Source organism: Salvelinus sp. IW2-2015, linkage group LG8, assembly GCF_002910315.2.
Source record: "Salvelinus sp. IW2-2015 linkage group LG8, ASM291031v2, whole genome shotgun sequence".
NCBI classification, from domain to species: Eukaryota; Metazoa; Chordata; class Actinopteri; order Salmoniformes; family Salmonidae; genus Salvelinus; species Salvelinus sp. IW2-2015.
Window position 1 is genome coordinate 15,595,697 of NC_036848.1, and position 12,051 is coordinate 15,607,747.

At 43.0% G+C, this 12,051-nt stretch overlaps 1 protein-coding gene across 1 annotated transcript in view; it reads right to left on the minus strand.

Moving 5' to 3' along the window:
• The window catches only part of LOC111967529 (phospholipid-transporting ATPase ABCA1-like), a 44,651-nt gene that overhangs the window by 19,135 nt on the left and 13,465 nt on the right, over nucleotides 1-12,051 (minus strand). The window contains exons 6-8 of the mRNA XM_023992618.2: nucleotides 4,305-4,426; nucleotides 3,178-3,375; nucleotides 131-220 (exon numbers count right to left, since the gene is read on the minus strand). Of these exons, the coding sequence (XP_023848386.1) occupies nucleotides 131-220; nucleotides 3,178-3,375; nucleotides 4,305-4,426 (410 nt within the window). The remainder of the gene's footprint in view (nucleotides 1-130; nucleotides 221-3,177; nucleotides 3,376-4,304; nucleotides 4,427-12,051) is intronic.

A 12,051-nucleotide genomic window follows, 5' to 3' on the forward strand; every position in this document is an offset into this window, starting at 1 on the left:
TAATGACCAAATGTAAGACCATAACCATTTTCAATGCATGAGAGAGCCTGCTAGGAAATGAGGCAGCAGCAGCAGAAAACTTTCTAGTTGTCAGAAATGTGTTTAGTGTATTGAAGAGAGTGATGCCCACCTCAATGGCCAGGGACCCCAGGCTCTCCAGAAGGTTGTCTGTAGCCTCAGCCACTTGCTGGACAGCTTCAGGGTCAGCCCTCACATCTTTCTGTAGGGGGGAAGGAGCGAAGAAGTGTCAATTCACACACACATACAGTCGAAAAGACGAACAGCGACAGTCTGTCGGTTCCAAAACACCCCCACAGTCCCCTAACACATATTTTCACAGGAAGACCCTTTCAATAAGGGTTATACAGTATGCAGTCATTTTCCCAAACAAACTATTAGCTTGCGTTGTGTGCTATTGAATCTCCCTGCAACACTGAATGGACATCGGAAGAAGAAACTTAACAGCAACGTTTTGAACTGCTCTTGGAAACCCTGTGAACTGTTTTGATTTAATAGCACCCTGCAAGTCTTGTCGTCTTGTTTACCATGTCTTGTTCCCTAAAGGCTACAAAAACAGTAACCATAAGAAGGACACAAACACACTGTTTGTTATCATTTGAATAGGGAAACTGACCGCTGTGGCATGTCAAAATGGGGACAGGCATCACATAATAACACGTTGCCATACACTCTTCCATGTTGATCATTGTGGGCAGTCATACTGTATCTGAATGATAAGGTGATACAATCCTAAGCACTTTTATATATAACAAATCACACTTCTCTGACTGATTTCCTGGAACCTTGTTCACAAGCTGTCAACATTACGCAAGATGCCCTTGATCATGCAATTTCTGGCAAAATTACCATATTGCAAGGATGTTAATGATATATTTCCCGGGCACTGGTGCTAAGGTATCTAATTAAAAGTTACCTTTGTAAACTATGACTCAGAGAGAAGTGATACTCGTGAATGACTAACGTTTAAAGATTGAGGCCAAATCCTCTATTTGACGGCAGTTCGTTTTCAAACGTATCTCCAGAGTTGGGTGGACAGGGACAAGCAACAACATGCCTCCACCTACGCTTACCCCCTTCTTTCTGAGCCTCTGATTTTCCCCGGGCCCCTAAGCTTTGTTTGGTTCTCGGCACTGTGCACGTCAGTGAATCAGGTCACCTGGCTCTGGTCTTCAGTGGAGAAAAACAACCATGGGAGGGGGGCTTTGTGGTGGGACAGTATTTTGTGTATCTGTCGTGATGAGAATTGATCCTCGCCACTATATCAACTAGCTACGAGGGAGGGGTAAGGTCCCCTTTCCAAAGTCCCTAAAGGTGTCAGCATGCTTCAGTTCGGCCGGCGCCCTTAAAAGACATTTTATGCATTTTTTGTTTTTTTGCAATCCCCTCCCTCTCAGAGAACGTTTCTGATTTGCTGATAAAATCAGTTCAACTCATTTGGGCCGTCCCCGCCTTGCTGGGTGGCCTCTGTTGGTTTCACAGCTCCTCTAGAAGCAGCAGATTTTTAGAAGGGGCCATAAAACAACTAGAGTTGTGATCAATAGGTTCTGCCCAAAGCCACGTTAATTAACCCCAGACAAATGTCAACGTAACCCATGGCTATACGACCCTGTAGCCAGGTGGCAACAGAGCTGTAAATTAAAAATGTTTATTGGTAGCACCGGAGCACAACATAAAATTTAGGGGCATCAGAAAAGCTTTTTTTTTTTCATTGATTGAGATCAAGTCTATATTGGGCCCATGTGAATTCTAGCTACTTTTTAAGCACATGCTGAGCACTTGAAACTATTAACTCTGGAAAGATTTTGTTTAAAAGGCAAACATTTTGAAACAAATACCTGTCACTGAAATGACAAAGTAATTTGTTGAATATTATATTTCTACCTTTTGTAAAAGCACTGTTTTCCTATTGAGAAGCACTACGTTGAAAAACTGTAGCATTGTCTCTTCAAGAACATCAAGAGATCAGTCATTCAGTCCTTTATTACAGTGGTCACAAACTTTTTCTGTGTCAAAATGCAGGTCGAGATCTACTGCACATATTTGTTTTTAACATGACTTAGAAAACATAAGCCTATGCAACATAAACCTATTAAAAACAGGTTTCTGCAGTAGGCTATAGGTTATAGTAGGCTATAGTAGACTATAGGCCCAATACATTATCATCGCATATTGGCTATGCTTGAATTGCCCTGCCAACGTTATTGTTCTCAGACCATTTAAAAATGAAGGTATGGTCACACCGGTAATAGATCAGTTGTATTACTTGTGACTGAGGCACAGCTGAGTGATCAAACATTGAAATAATGATTTTTATTTTATTGAACTAATGGGGCCTGCATCTGATGGTCAGTTTCAGTTTCCCTCAGGTCTGCTGAGACTGACCGTGACCAAAAAGGGGACACGGTCTTCCAGCTGATGGCGAAACTCGATTCTCACCACATTATGGGTCTAATCTTGAATGCTGATTTGTTAAAACCGCATCCCAGCCGGTGTCTATTCCACATAAAAATGTAAACATGAACTCACTCATAAAAACAGCTTTGCTGTATTTGTTGACAGTCTCTCTCGTCATGGTTTTAAAGTTTTGAAATATCACAATATTAACTTTGCTGTGCGCTCGATTGGCCAGCCGTAGGCCAATAGGTGCACTTGATTTGCTCTACGTGTCCGCGGAGTATTGCGCTCGACTCGGAGGCAGCGGGACAGAAAAATGTAATCATAACTACAATTATTCTGGGTGATTTTATTTGTAGTCGCACTGGTGCTCCCATATTAAAATTTCAGGTTGCTCAGCAAAATATTTAGGAGCATATGCGACCTTTGAGCCCTGGGTGGCAATAACCTAGAAAATATGTGGAAAACCTCTGACAGGAGGAACATCTCTTATGTGGTGTGTATAGTTCGTAATGGGATCTTCTGACATTTCTATGCTAAAACCGACCATCTGACTGTAGATCAGTGTCTCGGGCTAACTTCTACCTCAAATCAAATCAAATTGTATTGGTTGCATACACATATTTAGCAGATGTTATTGCGGGTGCAGCAAAATGCTTGTGTTCCTAGCTCCAACAATGCAGTAATATCTAACAATACACAACAATCTAAAAAGTAAAAGAATGGAAATAAGAAATAGGCCTAGAGCCCATTTGTGCTTACCCGTATTGGTTTGAGGAAGTCCAGGTTGTTGAGGAAGTGGCTTTCTGCTTGGTTGAGCCAGGAGCCTGGGGACCGGCAGAGGATCTCCTGGACCAGACTGGACACCTCGCTGTCTGCGATGGTCACAAAGTCCTCCACACTGGTGCCGTTGCTTTTGCACATGTCCCTCAGGTGAACACCGAAGCCTTTGACCAGCACCTGGAGAGGGAAGGGGAGAAGGGTCGATGGGTAATGTAGCAATGACTAAAGACAGGCAGAGAACAGTATTTCTCAACCCTCCAAAGTTGCACATTTTTCATTCATCTAAGCAGATGTGCTCGTGCAGGGTTCTAACAAAAACGTGAAACACGTAATCTTGGGGGTACTGAAAGAACGGAATTGAGAAACACACATGGGATAAGGCCGTGTGACTTTGGAGTTGCATGCATGTTGTTATCTCGGGGCTGGATACCACGGCGCAATATTACAACCTGAATTGTTTACATACTGTATCTAGATTCCCATTGCTTCATGTTGCTGCTGGATTGTGTGTGTAATGTGAGGGCATTGTCACGATCAAATTGTTGTCATCCATTTAGCTGAAGAATAAGGCCTAGTTGAGATTATTTCCACATAGGCCTACAGCGGGAAATCATAACAGGAGACCTTGAACCTTTAAAATATCTTKARSGGGGGGGGGGGGGGGGRGAGAATAGGAAAAACCAGATGGCGGTTTCTAAAACTGTGAATGAAAACAAATATATCTTCATGTTTTTGAGGAGAGAACAAGGACAGTGGAAGAGGATGTCTTAGTCTCTCCGGTGGTGGAGGTTATAGTACTAGCCCTTTGGTGTATTCCCTGCTTCATCACATTCAAACACCGCAGTAGACCATTAGACATCTCTACCCTCTCTCTGCCCTCTCTCTAAAGGGTTATGTCCCTGAAATAAAGGGCCACAGACTTAATTAACTCACAGGTGCTCCATCAAATCTAACCCAGAAACGCTACTGACCTGTTCTATATCTGCTACTGGGAATGGGAGTGTTCAACAACTACTACACTGCTTCTAATAGTGTCCATGATCGACTGAACTGACCGTAGTAATAGGCCTATGCCTCATAGAACTTTAGGAGGGTGGCGTTTTTACCTTTTCCAAGTTCACGTTGGCCTCAATGATCTGGTGCACGGCGTGTTCCGAGAAGGAGGCGTTTCGCAGAAGGAAAGTGGACAGGGTCTCATTGTCGTGGAGGAAATCCTTCAGCTTGAATCCTGTGGGAAATAAACACAGCAACGTGTTCAAACTAGCTCTCTCCTACACCCTGACATTACTAGGAATGTGTGTGTGTGTGTGTGTGTGTGTGTGCTTGGATGGAATGATCTATTGTAGTAGGCCTATTTAGCAAGTTTTGGATGTTCCTTCTGCCAAATCATGCTATTTTCCTTAGTTGTGGGTACCGTATTAGCTTTCAACCTCATTCAAACTTTTGTTTTGCCCAATTGTCATGGAGCTGCATGTGATTGGTTGCTAGTTACTCAGGTGACCAACCCTACAAAACGATTGCCGGATTATTTGGATAAGCTTTCTTTTTGTATTTTAAAGTTCAAATTACAGGACAGTAAGTTATACCTCCTCAGACCACACACACACATCTAAACAAACAACTACGCTGTGGCTCCAGAGGCACAAACAAAAGCAGGTGAATACTTAACCCCCCTTCCCCATGAAGGTAGCTTCATGAATAGCTTTTCAGAGGCTGGAGAGGAGTTTCTCTATGCAAATACTGACAATAACACAGGACAATTCTGTACATGTCCAAAAACGGCCAACACTGAAGTAGACTGGGGTCCATGAGAGGTAAATAGCAATACACACATTTGCTGCCTGGTAACATCTTCTGATTGCTGTTGATAATTTCAATGAGGTGCCTTAAACATTTAATTAATTTAGCAGACGCTCTTATCCAGAACTACTTAAAATGTGTGCATTCAGCTAGGTGAGACAACAACACATCACAATCGTATCAAGTACATGTTCCCTCAACAATGGCATCCCTCAACAACATCAACACCAAACACCTTGCAGACTGTAGCCCATTGCCAGATTACATCAATTTCCATAACTCATTGTGTGTGAACTGAAATAATCAACCGTTGACAAAGACCTGTGGAGAATGAGGTGACACATCCACAGAAGGCTGCTGAGGGGAGGACGGTTCATAATAATGGCTGGATCTGAGCGAATGGCATCAAACACCTGGAAACCATGTGTTTGATGTATTTGATACCATTCGACTTATTCTGCTCCAGCCATTACCACGAGCCCATCCTCCCCAGTTAAGTTGCCACCAACCTCCTGTGCACACATCACACTTTCAACCACAGTGACGACATTCACACAAAAAAAACGTCTGCAAATCGTCTGCTAACTCAAATCAAAGTTCATTTGTCATGTGGACAGGATACAACAGGTGTAAACAGTACAGTGAAATGCTTATTTGCAAGCTCATCCTTAACTTTAAAAAAAAATATATATATTCCACCTTTATTTAACCAGGTAGGCCAGTTGAGAATAAGTTCTCATTTACAACTGCGACCTGGCCAAGATAAAGCAAAGCAGTGCGACAAAAACAACAACACAGAGTTACACATAAACAGACATACAGTCAAAAAACACAATAGAAAAATCTATGTACAGTGTGTGCAAATGTAGAAGAGTAGGGAGGTAAAGGCAATAAATAGGCCATAGAGGCAAAATAATTACAATTTAGCAATAACACTGGAGTGATAGATGTGCAGATGATGATGTGCAAGTAGAGATACTGGGGTGCAAAAGACCAAGAGGATAAATAACAATATGGGGATGAGGTAGTTGGGTGTGCCATTTACAGATTGGCTGTGTAAAGGTACAGTGATCGGTAAGCTGCTCTGACAACTGATGCTTAAAGTTAGAGAGGGAGATATAAGACTCCAGCTTCACTGATTTTTGCAATTCGTTCCAGTTATTGGCAGCAGAGAACTGGAAGGAAAGGCGGCCAAAGGAAGTGTTGGCTTTGGGGATGACCAGTGAAATATACCTGCTGGAGAGCATGCTACGGGTGGGTGTTGCTACGGTGACCAGTGAGCTGAGATAAGGCGGGGCTTTACCTAGCAAAGACTTATAGATGACCTGGAGCCAGTGGGTTTGGCGACAAATATGTAGTGAGGGCCAGCCAAAGAGAGCATACAGGTCGCAGTGGTGGGTAGTATATGGGACTTTGGTGACAAAACGGATGGCACTGTGATAGACTACATTCAGTTTACTGAGTAGAGTGTTGGAGGCTATTTTGTAAATGACATCTCCGAAGTCAAGGATCGGTAGGATAGTCAGTTTTACGAGGGTATGTTTGGCAGCATGAGTGAAGGAGGCTTTGTTGCGAAATAAGATGCCGATTCTAGATTTAATTTTGGATTGGAGATGCTTAATGTGAGTCTGGAAGGAGAGTTTACAGTCTAACCATACACCTAGGTATTTGTAGTTGTCCATATATTCTTTTCAACGTCTGTGCTCACAGGGTCAGTACCAGTACCATATCAATGTGTAGGGATACTGCCCCCCCCTCTCCTTGGCTCCTTCCCTAAACTCCTGGGCCCTTTCTAAGAACAAACGCTGGAAGTGGGTTCTGATGGCAGTGGGGGGTCAGGGGAACAAAAGGCCAGGAGGTGGCAGATTCCTGAAACATTAACCCCCCTCCCTGGCTGGATGGACGTTTGAAGACAGACGAGGTGAGTGAGTGGGAGGTCAAATAAGGTCTCTGAAAATCTGGGGCCTTTTCAAAAGCTGACAGACTTGTTTAACTGTCTAAAACATGCACCCCTGTAAATAATTAGAAACAAATGTCAAAAGGAGTTACAAATGAGCAAAATAAATATCCAACAAACCATGAAAAATGCTTTAGAATTTTGCGATGGGTCAATTGAATCAATGTTCCTCCACTGGTCACAGTCCACCCCCATCCCCCCATGACACCTTTCAGTTAATCTACTCTGACAAATCCTTCAGTCTATTGTATTGGGACATTCACAGGCTTTTGTGAATTCCTGTTGAATGCCTGTGAAAGCCTCTCTGGAGGTAAGCCATTGTAGCCAAGGGCTTGGTTTTTACAGGACTGTCTGACAAAACATTGGTGGCCCTAGGTCTAGTTCATGATCCTTACGGCGTCCGCATGCTTCCCAGCCGAAACAGTTCAGAAGAGTTCATGCATATATTATGATGACATTTTGCGATGTTTTCATTCGTTTTTGGACTTCGGTGAGGATTTTTTCAGCTGCTCGGGCACATGACACTTTTCTAGAGGCAAGCCAGTGTTCGAAGCCAAAGTCTACACCCCTTCGTCTGTGATTGGTCAACAGTAGGGATTCTTAAATAATGTCTTTGTTGTCCTTCAACGAGAGATGACTCGTTTTCATGCAAATTTTTTCATTGAGAAATACTGCACCAAACATCTTAGTTAGATGTAAAATTGCGTGACCAAGATCTCCTCGATGTGCAGAGGAACGAGGTAATTGAGGTAGATATGTACATAGAAATATAAATAAAGTGACAGATGGTAAACAGTAGCAGCAGCGTACGTGATGAGTCAAAAAAGTTTGTGCAAAAAGGGTCAATGCATATAGTCTGGGTAGTTATTTGGTTAACTATTTAACTAACTATTTAGCAGTCTTATTGCTTGGGGGTAGAAGCTGTTCAGGGTCCTGTTGATTCCAGAATTGGTGCATCGGTACCACTTGCCGTTGCGACAGCAGAGAGAACAGTCTATGACTTGGGTGCCTGGAGTCTGTTTTTAGGGCCTTCCTCTGACAACGCCTGGTATAGAGGTCCTGGATGGCACGGAGCTTGGCCCCAGTGATGTACTGGGCCGTAAGTACTACCCTCTGTAGTGGTCGGATGCCAAGCAGTTGCTATACCAAGTGATGATGCAGCCTGTCAAGATGCTCTCAATGGTGCAGCTGTAGAACTTTTTGAGGATCTGAGGGCCCATGCCAAATCTTTTCAGCCTCCGGAGGGAGAAGAGGCGCTGTCGTGCCCTCTTCACGACTGTGTTGGTGTGTTTGGACCATGATAAATCCTTCGTGATGTGGACACAGAAGAACTTGAAGCTCTCGACCCGCTCCACTACAGCCCTGTTGATGTGAAAGGGGGCATTCTCGGCCCTCCTGTTCCTGTAGTCCACGTCTTCCTGACGTTGAGGGAGAGGTTGTTGTCCTGGCACCACACTGCCAGGTCTCTGACCTCCCAGTAGGCTGCCTCGTCATCATCAGTGATCAAGCCTACCGCCGTCGTGTCATTGGCAAACATAATGATGGTGTTGGAGTCGTGTGTGGCCACGCAGTCATGGGTGAACAGGGAGTACAGGAGGGGACTTAGCATGCCCCCGTATTGAGGGTCAGCATGGCGGATGTGTTGTTACCTACCCTCATCACCTGGTTAGGAAGTCCAGGATCCAGTTGCAGATCCTGGACATACGCTCGTTGAGTGCAGTCTTAATGCCAGCATCGGTTTGTGCTGCTAAATAGAAAGCTACGAAAAATATTGATGAAAATTGTATGGTTTACAGCTTATCATGAGGTATTCTAAGTCAGGTGAGCAGAACCTCGGGACTTCCTTTAATACTAGAGATTGCGCACCAGCTGTTATTAACAAAGAGACACATCACCACCCTTGAGCTTATCCAACGCTGCCGATGCATAGAAAACACAGCTAAAATATTATCCATGTTTCCGAAAACATAGGATATTAACGTTCTTCAGGTCCTGTTGATAGGATAGTCTCGAACGGAGTTTGTTCTCCAGTGATTGTACATTTGCCATTAGAATTTAAAGTAGAGGCGGTTTATTTACTCGTTGCCGTAGTTTCATCTGGGTGCCCGCACGTCGGACACTGTACCACTTTCTCTTCCGAGTATTGGGGATCAGGGCCTGATCCGGGGTGTGCAGTACGTCCTGCGCCGCTGACTCATTCAAGAAGAAACCTTCATCCAAATCGGGGTTAGTGGTCGCTGTTCTGATGTCCAGAAGCTCTTTTCAGTCATAGGAAATTATGGCAGGAACATATTGTACAAGAAAAGTTAAGATCAGCGCAAAGAAACACACAAAATAGCCCGTAAAACGCCCCCTATACATTCTAGCGCCATTCTCGTAACACAATTGCAAAAGTCAATGTAAGATTATGCAAACCCACAAAAAACATTTATTTGAGTAATTGAGTTGGAGCTAAAAAAAATCTGTGAACTTTCAATAAATTCCCTGGTTTTCCCGAAATCCCGGTTGGAAGACTCCTAGAATCAGGAGAGAATAAGATGGAAATCTGGAATCCTCCAAACCGGGGAATTTATTGAACGTTCCCGGACTTTTTGAACCCTAGTTGGAGACAATCTTATCTACTCTTTTAGATAGATGGCTCCACTATAAATACATTTTACAGTATCAAATTGTATCTACTAAGACGTGGGTCCACAATGGGTCCAAAAATGTATACGTCTCTGCCAAAAACAAAAGACAGATAAAAGAAACAAACATGACAAGGAAGAATATCAGATTATTTTGGTCCATGTGAAAGCTTCGAGGGCTTTTAAGGGAAGAGCACTGTGCAGTCAACGCTCTGTTCACAAACTCAATGACACCCAGTAAAATCAAAAGAGCTTGAACTCAGCATGAGGGAAGCACACAATACCTGGCAGAACCTTTCAAAGAGTTCATTATGGTCAAGCAGAAGACTTGCTGACATTAAAGTTATTGTGGAATTTGCTATTATTGTGGTCCTTCAGATCTCTGATAACCTATTCAACTATCCTCCGTTCTAACATCTTTATCCCAGTTGGAAAATAAATGTTTACTGTAAAAAAGACTAAATAGATTCTAATAATTTTACCCATTCTTTGCTTATATTAGGAAAATGTGGAAGGTTTTCATAAAGGATTGATTAACGGATATCATCAACGTGGATCATCAGGAGTATCTTGATCAGACCTGTGACTGTACTAAAGGGCATATCGTCAGTGCCCTGTGACCTCAGGAGCCAGAATGACCGAAATCAACCACCACTGTTGTTTTTGATTTATTTTGATAACATTTCTAAAAACCTGTTTTTGCTTTGTCACTATGGGGTATTATTTTAGAACAAGGCTGGAACGTAACAAAGTGTGGAAAAAGTGAAGGGGTCTGAATACTTTTCGAATGCACTGTGAACTCAGGAGCCAGAATGAACGTAATCAACCACCACTGGTGAAGGGATATTACGTCATCCCTGTTCATACTTATATATGGCGGAGTAATAAACCGAGCCGCTATTGGGATGAGTCGCGATTAAAATACCCCCCACGGTCCTATCAAACTCTATTTGCCTCACCTACAAGACAGGTTTATCAATATCATGTTTAGACTAGTAAATAGGTCGGAGACTGAACCAGGAATTGGTTAGCAATATCTAATAAATTAATGGAAGTATGTTAAAACAGTTGGCCACTAGTCATTAGAGAGAGACCTAGCACATATTTCACCTCTATTGCCATCAGCAAAGGCTCAAATCAGATTTCACATCTGTTTGGCTCATTTGAATGTTTTAGTTGTTTGAGGCACCTACACTTATGCCTAATTACACCTCAGCAGAGATTTTTCTACCATTAGCCAAAGTGGATACACAGACACAGCAAATATATCATGCATTACAGTAGTACTGTATTTGCCTTGAGATTGAAGTCTCGTCTGTATGTTGTTATACTACTCCCGTGAAAGGCTTATCCTTTTATAAAGTCCATTACCCAAGCTAATGTAATATAAAGTCACATGGCTAAGAAGGCACAGTCCTATTGAGTATCTCACACTCTTTACAGGAATCCCACACTACTTACCCCGCATATAGCAAGTAAGGGAGTAGGGAAAATCTGTCCTATCATGAAAGACATATGAGAATACCTTCAAGCCATGTGCCCAAACATCAGCCCACCCCATGGCCTGCCACAACCTGCCAGTGGGGAGAGGCTCTGCCGGCTTTCATCCACCCACAGCCTCTCATATCACGCCACCACTGCCACTCTAAACACAAACTCATCTAAACGCTCATAACGGAATGTAATTATAGAAGAAATCTGTGAAATTTGTGTGAAATTGAAGTGGCATAATCGATCCATCCACAGTCATTCACAGGCACAGGAGGATCACCCAGAAGACAGGTTGGAGCAGGACAAAAGGGGATGGGATTCCCGCTGTGAGTCAGCACAGTGTAAGGGAATTAGTGTTAACCCTATTTTTTCTGCCCAGAAGTGGGCATAACTCTCGGGGGCCAGATCAACGGGGCGGAGAGTTCAGGGCACGGCAAACAGAAATGCACTACGTAGACCTGGAATGACTCTTGATTCAGCTTCACTACTGTCTATTCTAAGCAGTGAGTTTATGAACGTTCCCCTCAAATGAATTGGCCCCTGGTGTTTCTTGTGAATGTAGTAGTGTGTGTAGTCTCTAATAAGTTGGTTTCATTGACTTCTGAACTATTGCATTGACCCATGGCTTATATAGAGTCTCACAGTGGAGGTGTCATAATACCCATAAAACCTAGCGGTCAAACAGGGAAATGGTTCCAATCATTTTCCACCATTCACCATTCTTTCAACGATTTTAGAAACACTTAAAATAAGGGCAATGTTTCTTGTCGGCTTATCCTGGCGTGACGTTTTGGTAACCATGTAAATCTCACTCAGACATGGTGACTTTAATCAATATATTAGGCTGTATTTACTCTCCGATTCGAAAATGCTAATTAGCATCAAAGTAGACATCCTCCAAAACTACAAATCCCTGCAAGCTTCTGCTTGTCATCTTCTTTGCTAACAAGCATTGTGTCAATTCTGTGTTCACAGAAT